The sequence below is a fragment of the Abrus precatorius genome, unplaced genomic scaffold (assembly GCF_003935025.1).
Source record: "Abrus precatorius isolate BTA unplaced genomic scaffold, Abrus_2018 Scaffold8, whole genome shotgun sequence".
NCBI lineage: Eukaryota > Viridiplantae > Streptophyta > Magnoliopsida > Fabales > Fabaceae > Abrus > Abrus precatorius.
The window spans coordinates 36,312,679-36,331,683 of NW_020874428.1; the positions used below are offsets into that span (position 1 = coordinate 36,312,679).

Sequence of the window (19,005 nt, forward strand, 5' to 3'; positions counted from 1 at the left end):
CTAGCTCAAAACTCATAACTTTATAAGTAATTAGCTGAATTAGAATTGTTTGATAAAAATAATGAAAATATATTAAATATTGAAAAATATATAATATTATATTAATATAATCTTATAATTAAATGAAGAAATATTTATAAATTATATTTGATGTAATTTGTTTAAAAATGTAAGGGTAAAAATGAGTTTAAATTATTTTAAACTATAAGCTGAAAGTTAATTTAATAAAATTTTCAAAAGCTAACTTGTAAGGACTATAACCTCGTTTATTATGTGATTACTAATTAACTTTACTAGCATATATATATATATATATATATGTGTGTGTATATATTTGTTTAAATAAAATATGAATTCTTTGTTACCGGGCATATTACCTTTTGTTGAGAACATTGGAATTTTTATTTATATGTTTTTACATAATAATTTTTTTAAGACCTAATATTTTTTTATTTCAAACTCAGATTTTAAACAAAAATTTCATCTTATTTATTATTATGTATTTATATTTAATACGTTCTTAAATTTAAATAGTGTTTAAAACAAATAACTTTTGTGACGTGTATGACTAATTTTCGTATGATAGTCAAAATAAAAGTTTGAGTACAGGCATTGTATAGTCAAAATAAAAATTAAATTTTAAGAATTGCAATATATATATATTATTTCAAAATTTTAATTTTAATATTTTATTCATAATTATGTACTAAAAATAAACACAAATTCCAAAATTTTTCTGATTCTTATATTCTACATTGAAAAACTGAAAGAGTGATGACAATATAGTAATATTTTATTTCACTACATATCTAAATATAATAAATCGATAATATGAAAAGAAAAAATCCTGTAATAATAGAACACAATGTAAAATACTTATAAAAATTATAGAGTACTATTATAATACTAAAAAGTAAAAACTAGAAATATTAACTTTATATTATCAGTGTAACGGTAATGTCATAGAAATTAATTTTATTCCATTTTATATTTATTTTGTAAAAATTAATATCTTCGCAAAAACTTCTTTCCCTTAAAATTGTATATTATTAATTAATTAATTAAATTAATTAAAACTTATTTTAGATATTATTTTTAAATTAATTACTTATTGTAAGAAATGAAAAAGAAACAAGGCTTGAATTCTACGACGGATCTACATGCAACGTTTCACATAAGCGATCGTACCGATACAAATTCCCCACGTGTTGCACAACAACTCGTCCCTCTTCAGATTCACTCCCTCTCTCTTTCTATACCATAGATTTGTTTTTTACTGGCATCGGCTTTATCAGCGAGAAAAAAAAGAACCATTTTCACTCTCTCGCCGTGATTTGACACTTTTAATATTTTCCCATTTGCATGCCATCTCTCTGATTTGATTTCACCCCATTTCACTTCATTCCTTCTTCATCAAATTTCCAATTTAAAAAAGTATTTTTTTAAAAATATTTTATTGGGGTGGTGAGTTTTTGGTCTGCAAATTGGTTGTGGAAAATGAGGTGGGAAAGGGTTGAGTTGAACCCTTACATAGGCACAGAGGGAGAAAGGGTATCTATGTCTGGGCCAGGGAAGAGGTGGGGACACACCTGCAACGCCATCCAAGGTGGCAGATTTCTCTATGTCTTCGGAGGTTACGGCAAAGATAACTGTCAGACCAACCAAGTTCACGTTTTTGACTCTCGTGCGTCCACTCTTGAACTTTTCTTTCTCAATCTTTATTTCCCATTTTCCTTTATGTTATAGAAATTTTTTTTTCTCTTTTTTAGTTCAATTTGTTCTTTTTGAATTTTGTTTCTCTTTTTATAGGTTTGAAACCAATGTGGAGCTGAAATTTTGATGGTTATTTTATTTTGTACTTTTGTGCTTAGGCCAACCTTTTTTTCTTTTTTTTTTTTAGCATTTGTTTTAGTACTCTGGTAGGATAATGCTAATGTGGGTGTTCTTTGTTTTCCGATTCCTCATTTGTGTTGTGCAGTGAAGCAGATTTGGAGCCAACCCGCCATGAAGGGCCTTCCACCTGCTCCTAGGGACAGCCATACTTGTACAGCCATTGGTGATAATCTTTTTGTGTTTGGGGGTACAGATGGGATGAATCCGCTGAGGGACTTGCACATATTAGACACTAGTGAGTCAGCTTTGTGATATCTGTACTGTTCACCTAATTTCTTCACCCTTTTTTCTCTTTAAAAGTCAAAATGTACGTTCTTTAGCTGAAGTTGAATGGTCTATCATGCGGTCCTGTCCTGTACTTTTCTTGGATGAGGACACTGAAAACTACTTCTTTACTCAAAATCTGAGATATTATGGAGCTATGCTTATTTGCGTGTTCTTTATTTCTTTACTATTTGACTCACTGGTGTTAAATCATTTTTAGTTTCAAATACGTGGATTTCTCCAACTATAAGAGGAGAATGGCCAGAGGCACGTGAGGGTCACAGCGCGGCAGCTGTTGGCAAACGGATGTTCATATTTGGTGGTTGTGGAAAATCTGTTGATAATAATAATGAGGTCTACTACAATGATCTTTACATATTAAATACAGGTGATTTTCCCATATCATGCTGCCAGTGGCAGTTATTGATCAAATTAGTTCTCTGCATAAATTATTCCCCTTGATATTTAAATGTGAAGTTGTATATATGATAATGACAAAACTGACTAGGATTTTGTAGTTTGTTGATTATTTTTGAAAGAACATGGTAGAACTTGGTGTAGTCTTACTTTCAGGCTTGCTTGTAGAGGATAATTTCGAAATTGAAGAGCTTTTGTTTGGTTACTCACTGAAAAGTAAGGCTGTTGGTTGTGGGCTATGGTGTACTTAAAGGCTGTTGTTTTTTTGTTTTTATCATTTTAGCTGGTATTCCATTTATTTTTCTCTTACATACATTTGTATTGAAAATTCATTTGTTGCTTTTCATTAATGAATCAGATGTAAAACTTGTTAATAATTCCTTTTCACTCTTTCAATTGTAGAGACATTTGTTTGGAAGTGTGCCACAACATCAGGCAATCCACCATCCCCTCGTGATAGCCACACTTGCTCATCTTGGAAAAACAAAATTATTGTGATAGGCGGTGAAGATGGGCATGATTATTACTTGTCTGACGTTCATATCCTAGATACTGGTATCAATCTATTTCATCTTTTTTTTTTCCCTTTATTTTAATGAATTGTAATGTTGTATTGAAAATACAAATTTACAATTAATAATATCACCTAGAGGGGATTAATTCAGAATATACTAATTTTCTTTGGAACTTCTGTATATATTAGATACCTTAATTTGGAGGGAGCTGAAGACATCAGGCCAATTGTTGCCACCTCGAGCTGGTCATTCCACTGTTTCTTTTGGCAAGAACTTGTTTGTTTTTGGTGGATTTACAGATGCCCAAAATCTCTACAATGACCTTTATATGCTTGATATTGGTATGTTTAGTATAGCTTACAACGATATGTTTTCATGTTCAAGTTTTTGTTCATGTTATACTGTGGTTTAACTGTTTAAGAAAAGCAGAACCTTGTTGTGAGTGTAATTGCTCCTACTTTTATTGCACTTCTTGCCTTCTCAGTTAAGAATTTGTTCCTCATGCGGCAAAGGTGGGTGTGCTGGTGACTGTCTTTTCACAACCTTATTTTCTACACACTTCATTGGCGCAAAATGCTTTTCACATTTTTTTAGCAGATATTTGATCATTTAGATGATGAGAGGTTCACATTTGTTATTTTAACTTTCAAAGAAGGGTTTTGCTCCAACTTTTTCCAAAATCATTACCTTGGTGACTTTTATATAACATGCATGGTAATTTCTAATATTTTAGATAGACATATAGTTAATTTAATTGATCAATTCTTGTTTTCTGTTCTGAAAGTGGTAGCATGATATTTTTATTAATAGCAATTGAGTTGGGATTCCTCATATCTTTCATTTCTGATTGGGTGTAGATACTGGTATTTGGACAAATGTTACAATTGCAGCCAACGGTCCTTCTGCCAGATTTTCTGTAGCTGGTGATTGTTTAGACCCAATTAAGGGTGGTGTTCTTGTGTTTATTGGTGGTTGTAATAAAAGTCTTGAGGCCCTGGATGACATGTATTACCTACATACAGGTTCAACAAAGTGTCTTCTACTATTAAATTTTCTATATTAACCTTTGATTGTGGTATTTTTCTAGATTATTATGCTTGTAATAAATTGTGATATATTTCTGACTTTTAGGGCTTGCTCGGGAAAGTGAACAGAGACCAGAGAAATTATCTTTAAGGAAGCAATTGAAACTGAAATGCCAAGAACAAAATCTCAATCCTAGCCAAAGTCCAGTTCTGGTTAGATATGGAGTGGGTTCTGATACCGGTCAGATGATGACAATGTTGAATTATAGCCAGCCAAGTAAGAATTTGCCTTTATACACAAACTTTCTGGTTCATTGGTATCTTACTTAAAGTCTAATTTTGCCCTTAAAGCTGTACAGTTTTAAGCTTTTAGCCTAGCAACCTTGGTATATTGGATTCAGGAAGTTTCTCAAAAGTACTTTCAGGCTTACATTTAAAGGGGAAATTTGGCTAATTAAGTGGCAGTTAGAGTTGATGTTCTCAGTTGAACTCTGACATTCAATTAGTCAAGTTTGTTTTAGTATTGATCTAGTTCTTGCAACTAGTATATATCAATCTTGGTTATCAATTGTAGTTATGGTGAGTCAGTGTTGACTAGAATAATAATCCCTAAGTTTTGATTTTAATTGTGAGCCTGGAGGACAGAAAGAATTAGAATGATGTTTGACTATGTACATTTTAAAGTATCACTTGGGGCTGAAGCATCCACTATCATAAATGCAGGTAGACTAAATATCCCTCTAAATCAACTGCCTCCTTCTGGAAACAAAATGTTTGAAGCCAAGGTTATTGAAAACGTATCAGAAGGATATACTATTGAAACTGTTATTGATGGAAAGCCTCTTCGTGGATTTCTGTTTTTAAACAAGCCAAACTCTCTGTACTCTGCTGCTTATACTCCCAGTAGGTATGCCTTGTTCAATTCTGCCTCTCGCCAGTCTGGTTCACTCTTCAATGTGTTGCTAGTATTATGCATCTGATTATTTATAAGTTTGTTTTAATGTACACTTAATTCACAAAGCAGGAAAAGGACTGGTGGTGAACATGATAGTGCTAATTCTGACAAATTCAAAACTCCTAAATTGGTCAAGCAAAATCAAATGGAAAATAGAGAAGCAGTTCGTGGAGACTATTCAGAATCTCATGAACAACGCACTGACTCTGTTGCTGCACTTATGTCAAGTACCCCAACAACTGCCAATACTTCTGATACCCATAAGGTGAGTTTGTTGTCTCTACTTCAGTACTTCTGTTAGTTATAGTTCTAGAGGCAGGCCTGAGTAATGATAACCTGACAAGTAATGATCTCTGTTGGTTACACCCGGTAGATATTGGTCAATAGAATTATTTTGAGTAAAAAAGTTGACAGAATGATTCAGTTGATGTTTCTTATTGAAAGGAAGGTGGTCTGAATGTTATGATTCATATTATCAGATGTTTTCATCTTGTTAAATTGCCAGAACTGCTGCAGGCTAGAGTATGTATTGCTTGAGATATTGAGTTTCCACCAAGTTACATTTTTGTGGCAGATACTGTAGATATGCTCCTTTAAAATGTTGCTTTATTTCCTATGCATTTTTATATATTAGCACAATCCTCAGATCCATTTCTGCAATTCTTCCTGAAATATTTCATTTATAGTTTATTTTGGTGAATCCCTATGAACTCTAGTTGATATAATTTGTTTGATATTTTCTGGGATGTCTGTACAATGACTATGTTTTTCCTTTCTTGCCATGGGCATGGGTTAAATTATGCCCAATTTTGTATTTCTTATGATTTTCCTTTGATAATGAGATTGTCAATTTCCAAAGGAGGTTGGGTTAGTTTTACTTTGATCTAAATGTGTATATGGTTTAAATATTACCATCCTGCGTTGTGAATATGAATCTCATCAGAAGATATGGTAGTACAAAAGTTTGTGTTAATAAGTTCTTGTTGATGATGTTCCTTAATAATAGATGTCAAACTAAATTTTTTCCCCTAGGAATGCTAGGGCTGCTCTTTTTTAGAGTTATCTTTATATATACATGACTCTCCTGCAGATTTCTGCCAACCCAGAACCAGAATCTGCTGCTTTGAATCAAAATGATGAAAAAGATGAAACACCAAAATCCTTAGAGCGAAACTTGAAAAATGACGGAGCAAATGATGTGACAAGTCCCAAAGGTGAAGTCCAAACAAATGATCAAACAAATGTGCTAACTTCCAACTTCGAAGTTCCAAGACATGATAAACAAAGTGATGCACCAGACTGCAACACTGAATTTCTAAAATCTGCTGCAGCTGAGAGTGCTACATGTCTGCCAAATCAAGGTATGAAAACAAGGGTGCAGTTAGTGCAATGAGTCTTTTTCATGTGTTAGCATTAAATGGATCTGTTTTTGGTGGTTCAATCATAAACCAAGTCCAACCATCCCCAAAGCTTAAACTGTTAGATCTAACGTGCCAACTCTTGCAAGAGAAACCTTTGGGAATGAAGCTTGGATAATGCCCAGGCTCAAATTCTATTCATTGATAGAAAACAGGGGGGTGGGGGGAGATTGAAGTCTAGTAGGATTTAATTTGAGAACAAGTGGCTTGGTTTTATGTGAAACTGTCAGATTTGAGAGCTGCAATAACAGGCCTGCTTGATCCACTTGGGCTGAGCCATTTTCAGGCAGCTCTGTGGTGGTGGTATGTTTTGGGCGAGCCTGCTATATCTCTCTGTCAATATAATAAATCTAATCTTTACAAAAATATAAACAAATGAGAATTAAGGAATTTGGGCAACTTGGTTTTTAGCCACTGACAAACTAATTAGGGAATTCACTCAATTTTCAATCAGGTTTCAATTCTTCAAATAAAATGATGCTATGGCGTGCATGTTGATTGGTTGTTGGGTTAAAAAGTAGATAATATTTCACGGTTGCAGGCCAACCTGATTTTGGGCTGAGCTAAATTGGGTTGACAAAATTGAACTTGAGTTTTATTTGTCCAGTCCAGCCCACACATTTGGTCAGTATATTTGTGTCAAGCCTTGTCCATTTTGACAGTATTTTGCCTCAACACCCCTTCCGCAGCTGTAAAGTAATTATGGTGCTTCAGAAGATAACCTTTTGCTTCATTTCAATTATTTCTGTTAAAATTTAAAAAAGAAGCCTATAAGTGTCATTGATTAGATATGTTCATGACTGCATCTTTACCTTGTGTCATGATAACATGCATTTAAGGTACGTGTCAATGTCATAATGATATGAAACACAAGTATATCCGATATAATGTGTTTTCAGTTACGATTTCAGAACATAAATGCTAAAAATGGGTACTATAAGAAGGGAAGTGATTAAGGAATGGAAAGGAGGGATTTTTTGTAGGTATTTTCCATTTTATTTTCAACTTTATTTCTTGTTTTTTCTCAATATAAAATGGACCCTAGTTCCCTGGCATGTGATTAATTTTCCAATGAACTGGTAGGTGCAATGGCAGATTCCAACTTCCAAGGACAGGAGAATGCAGTGAACCAGCAAAATTAATTTGAACTCAGGAGATAGTGGTGATGGTGATAGACTTTGTCTGCTAGGCATTTGTACATTCCTCTTCTCAAGATGATCATAGAGGTCACTAGGTCAATATAATTGGTGATATAGACTAACATCGCAGACTGGAGTTGTTATTTGCTCGCTGACACCCTTTGATCTGAAATTTCAGTTGAACAAAGCCATGATTACCTTTAGTGTAGGCAGTGATAGAAGCAGCTTAGTTTGAAACTGAGTCATCTCTTTATTTCCATTCCTATCTTCATTCATTGCAAGGAATGAAAATTTTGTTTTGGTGGTATGAGAGCACCAATATTGTTCCAAATGCCGCTTAGCTTTATTTTTAAATTCTTGGAATTCCTATATAACTTAATCCATCTGGAGTTGATGGTAATGGTACTTTTCAGAGATAAATAGGGCAATAGAAGCTTAAATTGTTTGACACTCGTTTCTTCTTTTTTTTTCCCCTGCTTCTGTGTTCGTGCATACAACAATTCTATTTCCATGTGCTAGCAATTTCATCTTGCACTCATGATTTTCCAAAGTTTGCATTTTTTGAGCCCACAAACTTGATCTGGGGCAAAATATCAAAAGTACGCATTTCCATAGGCAGCAAAACGGTCCCAAGCCCATAAAAATCAAAATTGGAATTGACTCAACTATGAATGAAAAAAACTTAGGTATGTTTGGTGTATTCTCCTTACCCAACTCATTAATTAAACAATGTTAGTTGATATAATTTTCTATCTAATTTCTTCAACTTGGCATGTGCTACAAATACAGACCTAATTTGGATACCTGGCATTTCAATTACCATCTAGATGTTATCTAAATCTTATTGACTTAACCTTTTTTGAGCTTTGATTCAATGTCTAACGTTTGTCGTCAAATATTTCATTGAAGGAACAAAACTAAATCCTATTTAACGGTTGTCATATTATTGTTGTGTAAGCAACCTTATATGACATAATTATCATTTGCAATATTAATTGCACTGTCAAGAAATTGGAAAATGTTAAATACAGTTGAAGAGAAGGCTAACAAAGCATGTCACGGGTACCATATCGATTGTCTTTTATTTCAAACATTCCCTGAAGCTACCTATGATGTCGTTGCGTAGCTTCTACACGAGCCCGATGGTAGCTTACTTTTAAAATCGTATCAACGGTATGTCAAATCAAGAGAAAATTTACAAGAAAGGAAGAAATAAAAATTGCAATTTTGCATTAAAAAAATACATGCACCTCCTTATGTTTTAGTCATTCAATACGTAATGATCCATGATTTTCTATTATTATAAGTCAAATCTTAAGACCGTGTAAGAAAATAAAATATATAAATTATAAATGACAAAATATTTGGTATACATCTTTCTAGGATGTTTATGTCTTAAGAAAGATAAGAATAAAGAAGAGAGTAATGGATGAATAATATGACGTGATAGGAAAAGAAAAATCAATAAAAATGAAGGGTGTCATAGTTGTTATAAATGAACATTGAAAGCAAAATTACATGTTTAAGATATGGTTTGCTTGCAAAAAAAATATAAAAAATAAATATGGACACAATTATCCATCCTATCCAATACTTGCATGTTATTTACAACAAAGATTGGGTCCAATAGTTATGTGTTATTTTGTTAGTTTAGACCGCATGTATATGTTAAATTTAAAATAAATATTAATATTACACGTATTATTTTATATAATTGTGTTATTTTAACTAATATTATATGCAATATTATATATATATATATATAATATTGCAAAATATTTTGTTTGTTATATTTTATAACTAAAATATAAAATAAATTTTTTAACCAAATTTAACCAAAAATTTTAAAAATATATTTTTAATATTCTTTTCAATATATTCCAACTTTTAATAAGCGGCAAGCATGCAATTTCATTAGATAAAATATAAACCAATATTATTTAATAAAACTTACATGAAACCTATTCTGTTAAGAGAGAGAGAGAGAGAGAGAGAGAATGTTAACTAATACTTCAATACTTGTTAAAAAAAAATTATACTACATTCTGGCTTTTAATGTAATTTTATCGAATTTCTAACAAAAAAATTTACATAAATTTCTTAACTGTCCTTAACACAAGAAACATATGGTTATGAACCGCAGAACCAAATTATTTTGACGGTGCTTCTTTATTTGCATAATGGAGTCTCAAACTACTTCCCTTTCATAATTTTTCCTAAGGCTCAACAATGGAAGAAGAAGAAGCCGAACCATGTATTCAGCTGCTGCCACTTTACTTCTAATCAAAAAACCAAAATGAATCATTCGAATTTCCCTTTTATGCTTGGTTTCATGGTTACCCAATCTGTTACACTTTTTGGGAAATATAGGCTCTCACGTCACGATTTTCACACAATTGGATAAACTAATCTTTTGGTTTTGCATATGAGTATTTCCCTAATTGAAGGGCCTACGTAGTAACACACGATGATTATTGGTAGCCGTAGGTGTGTCCTTCCAAAATGTAAGGTGCAATGTGCCAATCAAAGAGCGTTACGAGTAATATATGTTACTTCATAGATGATTGAGATAGGTTAGTTGGTTGGTGCTGCTATTTTGATGGAGCTTGGCACACATGTGAAATCCTTCACTTTATGGATGTGGGGTTCAATTGATAGCCCGAATCATTCATTGTCCCTATATAATCACTATCACTTTCAATTGCTAGACGATAAGTGAAGCAGCCACCGTAGGTACTATACATCAATGCAAAGTTTATGATCTTCATGGCCGCGTGCATATAACATAAACTATTTGCAATGGGATGTATATCATCTATCCATTCTGCAAAATACAGATGTATCATGCCAACTTAGCTAGGCCATTGATCTCCATAATATAAGTTCATGATTTTAATTTTGAATAAATGATTACTTATTTTTACTGTTTTTTAATCTAGCTCCAAATACAATCTGAATCCAAAATATTTATTAGATTCTAATGAGAAAAAATATTAGGACATGTTTGATTTTCTTTTTTTAAAAAATTTATGTTTTTTAGAAGTAAAATATAATACAAATTTATACTATATTTTATTTTTTAAAACAAAAAACTATTCTAAAAAAATCAAACATTCTCTTAATTTCAGCTTTTTAAAACTGATTTAAGTACCCAAAAGTAATAACTTTTTTTTATTAAAAAATTATTTGTCATACTTTTATAATTTTAGAATAGCAAATATGTTTTTTCAATGTAAAATTACTGTTTTTAGATATTTAAACTCAGCCTCATGAGTTACAATTAACAAAACTCAAGAAATAATCATGTTAATTTTATAGAAAATAATTGAATAAGAGCAATTTCAATAAAAGAACACTAGTATGATGAATTATTTTTCTTAATTCCATAAGCAGGCAGAGTTTATTATGAATGATATGATCACAGTAGTTCTTGATCAATATCGATCATGTTTCGTGTATATATGCCATGTTTACTTTTGGTGAAGGGTGTTGCACATATGTCGCGTTAAAGCAAAGTAACCCTTTGGATTTTTCTGACGACAGGACCCATTGGACTCGGGACTCAATGTCCATTCTTTCTTATGCTCAGAATAAGAATAAGTAAAGTGGTGCATAGCAGCAATGGAAAATATGCACGCTATGGAACATACTGAATATATCCAATGCATATTTCATTATTTTGTGTTATCATATGCACGCTATATATGTATGATTGCATGTCTGCATATATAATATGCGGATGCATCATTGACTTGACCTTGTGAAAATGCTTTATTGAGAATTTCCGGTGTTAGTTGTAAATTAATTCGTGATGGCCTCCATGTATGGTGATTCTTTTAATTAATTAATTAATTAACAGTCAATGACAAAATAATTGCATTAAACTCATCATCGATCCATCATATGTGAGATAACTGATAAATATATACAGAAGTACAAAGAAAAACCAATCACTTTATAGCTTGATTGCAATCTAAATTTCTATCAGAATCTCAATAGACCGAAGTTTATCTATTATATAAAAATATAGTGAATGTGAATGTTTGTAACATTTATCAGCTTGACAATGATACTTCCATCAGTTATTGGCTCAATGGCTGTCATCTTGGATTCTCTTTTGATTGTTTAGACTATGATTTATTTAGAGTTAAAATCTGCAATGGGTTTCAGATTTTGGGTGTTTAAATAATCAGTTTAATGGATGTGTTGATCCTACATGAGAAGGGATGTTTCTCATGGTTTATTTATTTTTGAAAAAAATATTTGGCTCAGAAAAAAGAGAGACAAATTGCATCATCTTTCAGGTTGTATGGATTTCTTTCTCCCTTCTCCCTTCTCCCTTTTTAGCTTTTGGAAACTAACACATACTCCACTTGTGTTTTCTCCTCGAGAACTGTTTTCAGCTGGTCAAGATATGCTAAATCATGTAGTAGGTTAAGGAACCAAAACTTTTTGAGCTCTTTCCAAGCAACCGTGTCTGTAAGTGGCAATTATTTTATTATTGAATGATGCAAAAAGTTGTCATTATGTTTTAATTTATTTGATTCGTTGTAATTATAATTGTGACAATGAATGTATTTAATTGTTACAATTTTTTTTTTTAAATTATTATTTTTTAAAATGAGAGAGAGAGAGAGAGAAGTTCACACACGGCACTTGTCATTGTACAAAATTATTATCTATAATAATAAATATATCCATATAAATTGAGAATTTTTCTATAAAGTTTGGCAAAATGCAATTTGGAATGCATCCAGTTCAACCTTTTCAGTACTTTTAAATCAACTCACCTTCCCCCACTCACTCAACTCACTACAGTTTAGAGTTAGACCTATGTACTATTGCATTGCATTAGTGTATGATTGGAAACACATTGAAAATAATTCGAGGGTGACTCCCACGCACAAGTTATAATTAGTAGCGTTAAAGTAAACGTAAATCTACGATCATTTAAACGTGAATCCAATGAAGCAGTTAGTAGCAATCTCACTCTCTATTCTAGCAAATTAGCCATGTCATATCACATGCACATACAGACGCCTCCAGGCCCACACATCTTAACCCCATACATATGGATTTGTGAGATTGAGCCTTGAGGACTATTGACCCAATAGAACATTTCTCACCCTTTTTTGTCTTTAGCTGTGAGAATATATAAATTATAGAATGAAATTCCTGCTCCAGCTCTGAGGTGGTTGCACATTTTGATGATTCTCCATTTCTTCACTAAGGACTAGGGAGAAAGTATTAGCAGAATTCTTCTTGGATCTGCATATATTCATTTGCAGTCTACAATATTGGAAGTAGTTTCGTTTAGGTGGTTCAAGTCTGCTTTTTTTGTGCATATGTTGAGTTTGGCTTTTGTTTTGCTAATTATCATACAAATTGATGCTCAGTTTTTCCTTAATGTGAAACCCAATACTAAAAGAAGGCTATTATATAAGTCGTAGTTGGAAATTTTTGGAATAGCTGTTCTGTCGGCAAAAATTTTCTTTCATATTTTGTAAGGAGACAATTCTATACTAAATGAAATCAGCTGGAAAATATTTAGTATGAAATATTGACAATGGTCTCGTAATTTAGCAATGATGTTGTTTGTTTGCAGCTGAGGATGGAAATTGGAAGTAACTTCTTTCTGGATGCTGCATATGAAACTACATAAATGTGGAAACTTGCTCACCATCCCATTGACTTGTAGTTATCAGGTTCAACTCATCATGAAGTATGGCCTGGACTAAATTTGCGTGTGTAAAGGAAGAGAAAGGAGGTTCATTTACTCATCATTAAACACAAGGGACCCCCTTGAGCTGTCTAAAATCCTGGATTCTATGTTGTATTATTAGAATCTGCAACCTTTCAGAAAGTGTTTGCAGTTTGAGTAGTTGTCTTGCGTTTGTAGATCTGAGTGTAACAAATGATAAAACTTTTATGAAGAGGGAGTAATTGTAATTGATTGTGGTAGTTGAGAAGTTGAGTTTAATTGGAAAAAAAGAGGTAGATATGTCTGCAAAGTTCCTACATTCTTTAGCAGATGATAACCCAAATTTGCAAAAGCAGATAGGATGCATGACTGGGATTTGCCAACTCATTGATCGTCACCATATTATTACTGCTCACCGCGTTAGCCAGAAGAGGCATCCTCCTGGTAATCCTTCACCAGTTACTTGTTCAATTTTAGTAATTTAGTTTATTTGAGCATGCTTTTGATGATAATTTGATTTTTTTTTTAATTTTCTAATTTTTCCCCTCATCAATCTCAGATGTCTTTTTCACTAGAATGTTTGCAAAAGTTGACTAATCACAAGAATACTTATATCTTGTCTTGGTTTCAAGACCTTTTGTCTATGTCGGCCATTTTTCACTTGTCTTTTCGTATGTTTGGAATGTGGGGGTTTGCAATTTTTCATTTTTCAGTTTGCAGGTTTGCTCTGCATTCATGTGGCTAAGGTTCTTGTAATACTTATTTATCAAATCTTGAAGTTCGTTGAATATTTTGTATGTAGCAGTAGATTAGGCCTACTTGAAGAGATATGCTCACGACCTTTGAACCATTTAGTGTCGTTGGTTGTCAGCCATATGTTTCCATTTCATTAGAGTCAATATTCAAATCTAACACTTCTGATTTCTTTATAGATAATTCCCACTTCAATTGTGACAGCCGGGAAAGAGGTTCTAATAGCATACACCATCGACAATCAGCAGCGGTAAGAACATTCCTTTTCACATTTCTCAAATTATCTACTGTTTTACTGTTCAAAATTTCTTTAGTAAAATATTTCAATTTGAGGAATGGAAGTTTTGTTACCAGATCAAAATTTGGGTTATGTATGAGTCAATTGTACTATTTACTAGAGTCTAATGTTAAAGGCGAAGAATCATTTGTTACTTCCTTAAAATTGTTTTCAAGATTTACTATATTCTGTTTATTTCTTCTTCTTAATTCACAGACTTCAATTCTTTTTTTCTTTTTTACCTTGTGATCGCAATGTACTGAAACTACCATCTTGTCTGAACTGCAAGTGTTTGAATGGAACTGAAGTTATGCAACTCTGTGATTTATTTCAGGATATGAGATTAAGCAATAGTGTGAGTGAAAAACAAAGAATTTCAACAGAATCATCAAGACCCTCGTTCTCTTCTTCTTGTTCATCATCAATATCCTCTCTGAGCTACAAAGCTCGGGCTGATGCACCCTTTGAACGAATTGTTTTTCGTGAAACTCCGATGAAGGAGCCAGTTATGAACCAAACAAGTATCTCTCCGCATATAGGATGTCACTCCCTTGACCTGAGGGACGCGGTGAAGGACTCAATGTATAGGGAGGCCAGAGGACTATCCAATGATAAGGATATCTCAAGACCTCTTCAGTTGTCCAAATCTATCAACGGAAAACAAAGTGTGCCTATTGATCTAAAGCAGTCTCTCCAAGTCCTTGCTAAACTTAGAGAAGCACCTTGGCATTATGTTGAATCTAGAGAACTTCCAAGATTATCATATGAAGTCAAAGATCAACATTGGTATTCCATCTCAAAGGATGCTCCTAGATTTTCATATGATGGAAGAGAAACTAGTGGTATATCTTTTGAATCACATGATTCTACCAAATGCCCACCAAAGCTAAAAGAGCTTCCTAGACTTTCTCTGGACAGTAGGGAAGGTGCTTGGCGCGCACACAGCTCTAATTCAAAACCCACTAACCTCTCAAGAAATTTCAATACAAGTGGTGCTTCCAACTCATTTGACAACATTTCTAGTCAACAACAGCCTTCAGCAACCCGAAGCCGGCCACCTAGTGTTGTAGCAAAATTGATGGGCTTGGAACCATTGCCAGAATCATATTTGGCCAGTGATACTAAGTCAAGTTTGAGTGAAACTGGCTCAACTCAAGGAAATGATCAGTGTTCAAAAGATGGACTCATCATGCCGCTTCGAGTTTCTGATTCTGCTAAAAGCTCAGTGAAAGACCCAACTTCTCCGCGTTGGAAGAATCATGATTTGGTTGTGAAACCAATCTCAAGTTCAAGGCTTCCTGTTGAACCAGCACCATGGAAACTGCAGGATGGAAACCAAAGCTCTCAGAAACAAACTTCCAGGACCATAAAAGCTACAACAATAACACCAGAAGATTCATTTCCTTCAGTTTATAGTGATATTGAGAAGAGATTGAGTGATCTTGAATTTAAACAATCAAGAAGGGATCTCAGAGCACTCAAACAGATACTGGAAGCAATGCAAGTAAAAGGGCTGCTAGAGGCCAGAAAAGAAGAACAAACTTCAAATGTTGATGGAAATAAAAGATACAATGAACCAAAACCGACTCTAATTCATGATTCGGTGTCAGTAAGGCAACAAATAATCAGAGGATCTGACTCAGCAAAGACTTTAGAATCGCCAATTGTGATCATGAAACCAGAAAAACATACTGAGAAAACTGGAATTTCTGCTTCTTCAATCTTTCAAATTGAAGGACATTCTGATTCCCATACACTTCAGAGTAGTGGTGTGCATGCACATGATAAAAAGAGGACAGTTTTCGGTCGAATAGAAAAAGATCAGTCTCTTAGAAGTAGTCACAAGGACTCTCCTACCAATTTTAGTGAAAAGAAAGCAAGTAGTAGCAAGTGCAAGGCTATAAAATCAGCGCAATCTCAACCAAGGTCGGAAAAGAACTCAGGATCAGTGAGCCCAAGAAAATCTCGGCTTAATACACCACCATCAGATTTAAATAAATCCAGAAAGCAATCCTGTAAGCAGACAACAGAATCAGGTTCTCCCGGTCGAAAACTGAGACGTAAAGTCCCTAGTTCACAATACATTGATGACCAACTTAGTGAGACTAGCAATGAATTGAGAAGTTTAAGTTGCCAGTGGGATGAAATGTCTCTTCAATCAGATAGTATTACAGTTGACTCGAAGATGGATATTGAAGACACCAGCAATTCACAATCTGCTGAAATTATTGATTGCCAGAACCCGTCTATGAAGGCTATTGAGCATTTGGTTTCAGGATCAATGCAGAAGGTAAGGACTGTGATGATCTCTTTTGATTCAAGCTTTCTGATTAAAGCTTATGAGGAAATTGAAAATGTTGGTAGTAACATATTCCAATTATATGTTGATATTATTTTACTTAATTTTTCAGAAATCAACTCGGAGGTGGGATGAGGATGAGTCAATTGTAGAACTTGCAACAGATGCCCCTGATCATCCAAGCCCGGTTTCAGTTCTTGATGCCTCAGTGTACAAATATGATATGCCGTCCCCAGTAAGGCTTATATCCAATGCTCATAAAGGTAATGTTTTTCTTCCAAACAAGGATAAAAAAAAATTGAGAGCCAGATTATCTGTGATGACTATACTTCGTATTGAGTGCAATAAAATAAGACAAATTATTGGTTGAGTTTGACTAAATATTCAGCATCAAGATTGATTACAGCTTTAAGTATAAAGAACTCTTGGTCCTATTCTATTTGAAATGGTTCCACGTGTAAGAGATTGAAAATCCTTTTTATGAGGGGCTGAGAATAACTTGAGGGTTGATCATGCTTATATTGTACTAACACTTCAAAATAAATGTCAGATTTGTCACATAGATCATGATGATGCTTAACTATGCTCCTTTTAGCCGCTGAATTTCTGTTTTGTAGCCAGCCTTATTAAGTAACGTTCAAGTCTGCATGACCAAAATTAGGCAATTGTGATAAGCATAACATTTAAGGTACCATGTTGGGCTTCATATATTCTTCCTTGCATAAACTGTATCATTTTGAAAATTTAGCAGCAAGCACTGACTAAAGACGGAAAATTTAATTCGTGTTTTTCACCTGTAATAGTCCAAAATAATGTGTAAGTTTTTATTTATTTCATTACACTACTTAACTATAAACTCAAATGCTGCAGCTGGTGATGCTCAAGAATCTAAAGAAAATGAGCATACAGATCAGTGGAACCGTGCAGATGGCTTCTTAGTTAACCACACAGGAAATGGAGAGATCAACCGCGAGAAATTGCAAAGCATAGATCGCCTTGTTCAAAAGCTCAGACAGCTAAACTCAAGTCATGATGAAACTAGAATCGATTACATAGCTTCCCTTTGTGAAAATACAAATCCAGACCACAGATACATCTCTGAAATACTATTAGTTTCAGGTCTATTACTGAGAGATCTGAGTTCTGAATTGCTGACATTTCAACATCACTCATCAGGTTATCCCATTAACCCTGAGTTATTCCTAGTGTTGGAGCAAACCAAGTTAAGTACTTTGCTTTCAAAAGAAGAAAAAGTTGCTTACATGAAGCTAAATATAAAGAAGTTTCACAGGAAACTCATCTTTGATACTGTGAATGAGATTCTTGGTGTAAAATTAGGCTCTTCTCTTGACCCATGGATGAGGCATAAACGGACAAAGAAAATCCTCAGTGCACAAAAGCTGCTTAAAGAACTTTGCTTTGAGATAGAAAAACTTCAATCTAAGAAGCTAGAATGTAGTTTAGAAGATGAAGGGGATGGACTAAAAAGTATGCTGTGGGAAGATGTGATGCCTCACTCAGAAATGTGGACAAATTTCCATGGTGAAATACCTGGGTTTGTGTTGGATGTTGAGAGAATGATATTTAGGGACTTAGTTGATGAGATTGTGATCGGTGAAGCAGCTTGTTTGAGAGTGAAGTTGGGTAGGCGCCACAAGCTATTTGGAAAGTAGTTCAATCCTTTTGTTACCTTTTTCGCTAATCTAGAATCCATCAATTTATTGTCATTTACGTATAATTTTTTTGTATCAAGCCATATTAGTTTGCAGATTGAGTGCTTTGATTACTTTTGCTAAGTTGTGAAGCAAGTAGCTTTTCAGATTTATATCATAAAAATTCTTAAAACTTCATTGTGTAACATCTGTGTGACTTTGTCTCTTGATATTGTGTTTGTCATCTTGAAGGCTACCAACTTCATTGCCTTGCAGGTATTAGATGCTGCACTCCTCAATGAAAGTGGAGAAAACAACTGGGAAATGCCATGCATGTTCTCTTGAAAGATTTCATATTCTAGACCAACAAAAGGGCCTAAAGTCCTTGTCCCTTTAAAAATAAAATATGGTACACTCGTGTAAAAGCATTGGTAAACCAAATTCTACTACTCACTTTAGTAGTCACCTTCAATAATCCATAGTCATCAATCTGAAGGCATTAGCCCAGAATGTGGCTATAGAACCAACTTCACTGAAAGTTGCGCTAGCTAGATGAAACTTCCGAGAACTAATGTTGTAGGGACTTCTTGGAGTTGAAAAAGATAAAATTAATTTTAAAAATTAAAAAACATATATAGTAAGTTGGGTATGAGAGAATACGTCCCAACTCCTACGTCCTACAACACGTACGAATACA

The 19,005-nt window shown here is 33.6% G+C and overlaps 2 protein-coding genes across 4 annotated transcripts; both read left to right on the forward strand.

Moving 5' to 3' along the window:
• The first annotated feature begins 1,260 nt into the window (after nucleotides 1–1,260).
• LOC113846703 (tip elongation aberrant protein 1) lies at nucleotides 1,261–8,072 on the forward strand. 3 transcript variants are annotated; one of them, XM_027475258.1, is made up of 11 exons: nucleotides 1,261–1,684; nucleotides 1,979–2,128; nucleotides 2,378–2,545; nucleotides 2,977–3,129; nucleotides 3,278–3,430; nucleotides 3,947–4,111; nucleotides 4,221–4,391; nucleotides 4,838–5,021; nucleotides 5,139–5,334; nucleotides 6,160–6,430; nucleotides 7,571–8,072. In XM_027475258.1, exons 1-11 carry the CDS (start codon nucleotides 1,498–1,500, stop codon nucleotides 7,627–7,629), a joined length of 1,857 nt encoding a protein of 618 aa, XP_027331059.1. In that variant the 5' UTR covers nucleotides 1,261–1,497; the 3' UTR covers nucleotides 7,630–8,072. The 3 variants fall into 3 exon arrangements, with proteins under 3 accessions (XP_027331059.1, XP_027331058.1, XP_027331060.1); XM_027475257.1 differs by having other exon boundaries at nucleotides 1,342–1,684; nucleotides 5,136–5,334; nucleotides 7,571–7,977; XM_027475259.1 differs by having other exon boundaries at nucleotides 1,342–1,684; nucleotides 5,136–5,334; nucleotides 7,583–7,977.
• A 4,646-nt stretch (nucleotides 8,073–12,718) lies between these two features.
• On the forward strand, nucleotides 12,719–18,406 carry LOC113874802 (protein LONGIFOLIA 1-like). The gene is made up of 6 exons (XM_027513015.1): nucleotides 12,719–12,943; nucleotides 13,232–13,771; nucleotides 14,260–14,330; nucleotides 14,692–16,647; nucleotides 16,769–16,919; nucleotides 17,527–18,406. Exons 2-6 carry the CDS (start codon nucleotides 13,627–13,629, stop codon nucleotides 18,327–18,329), a joined length of 3,126 nt encoding a protein of 1,041 aa, XP_027368816.1. The 5' UTR covers nucleotides 12,719–12,943; nucleotides 13,232–13,626; the 3' UTR covers nucleotides 18,330–18,406.
• The last annotated feature ends 599 nt before the right edge of the window (nucleotides 18,407–19,005 follow it).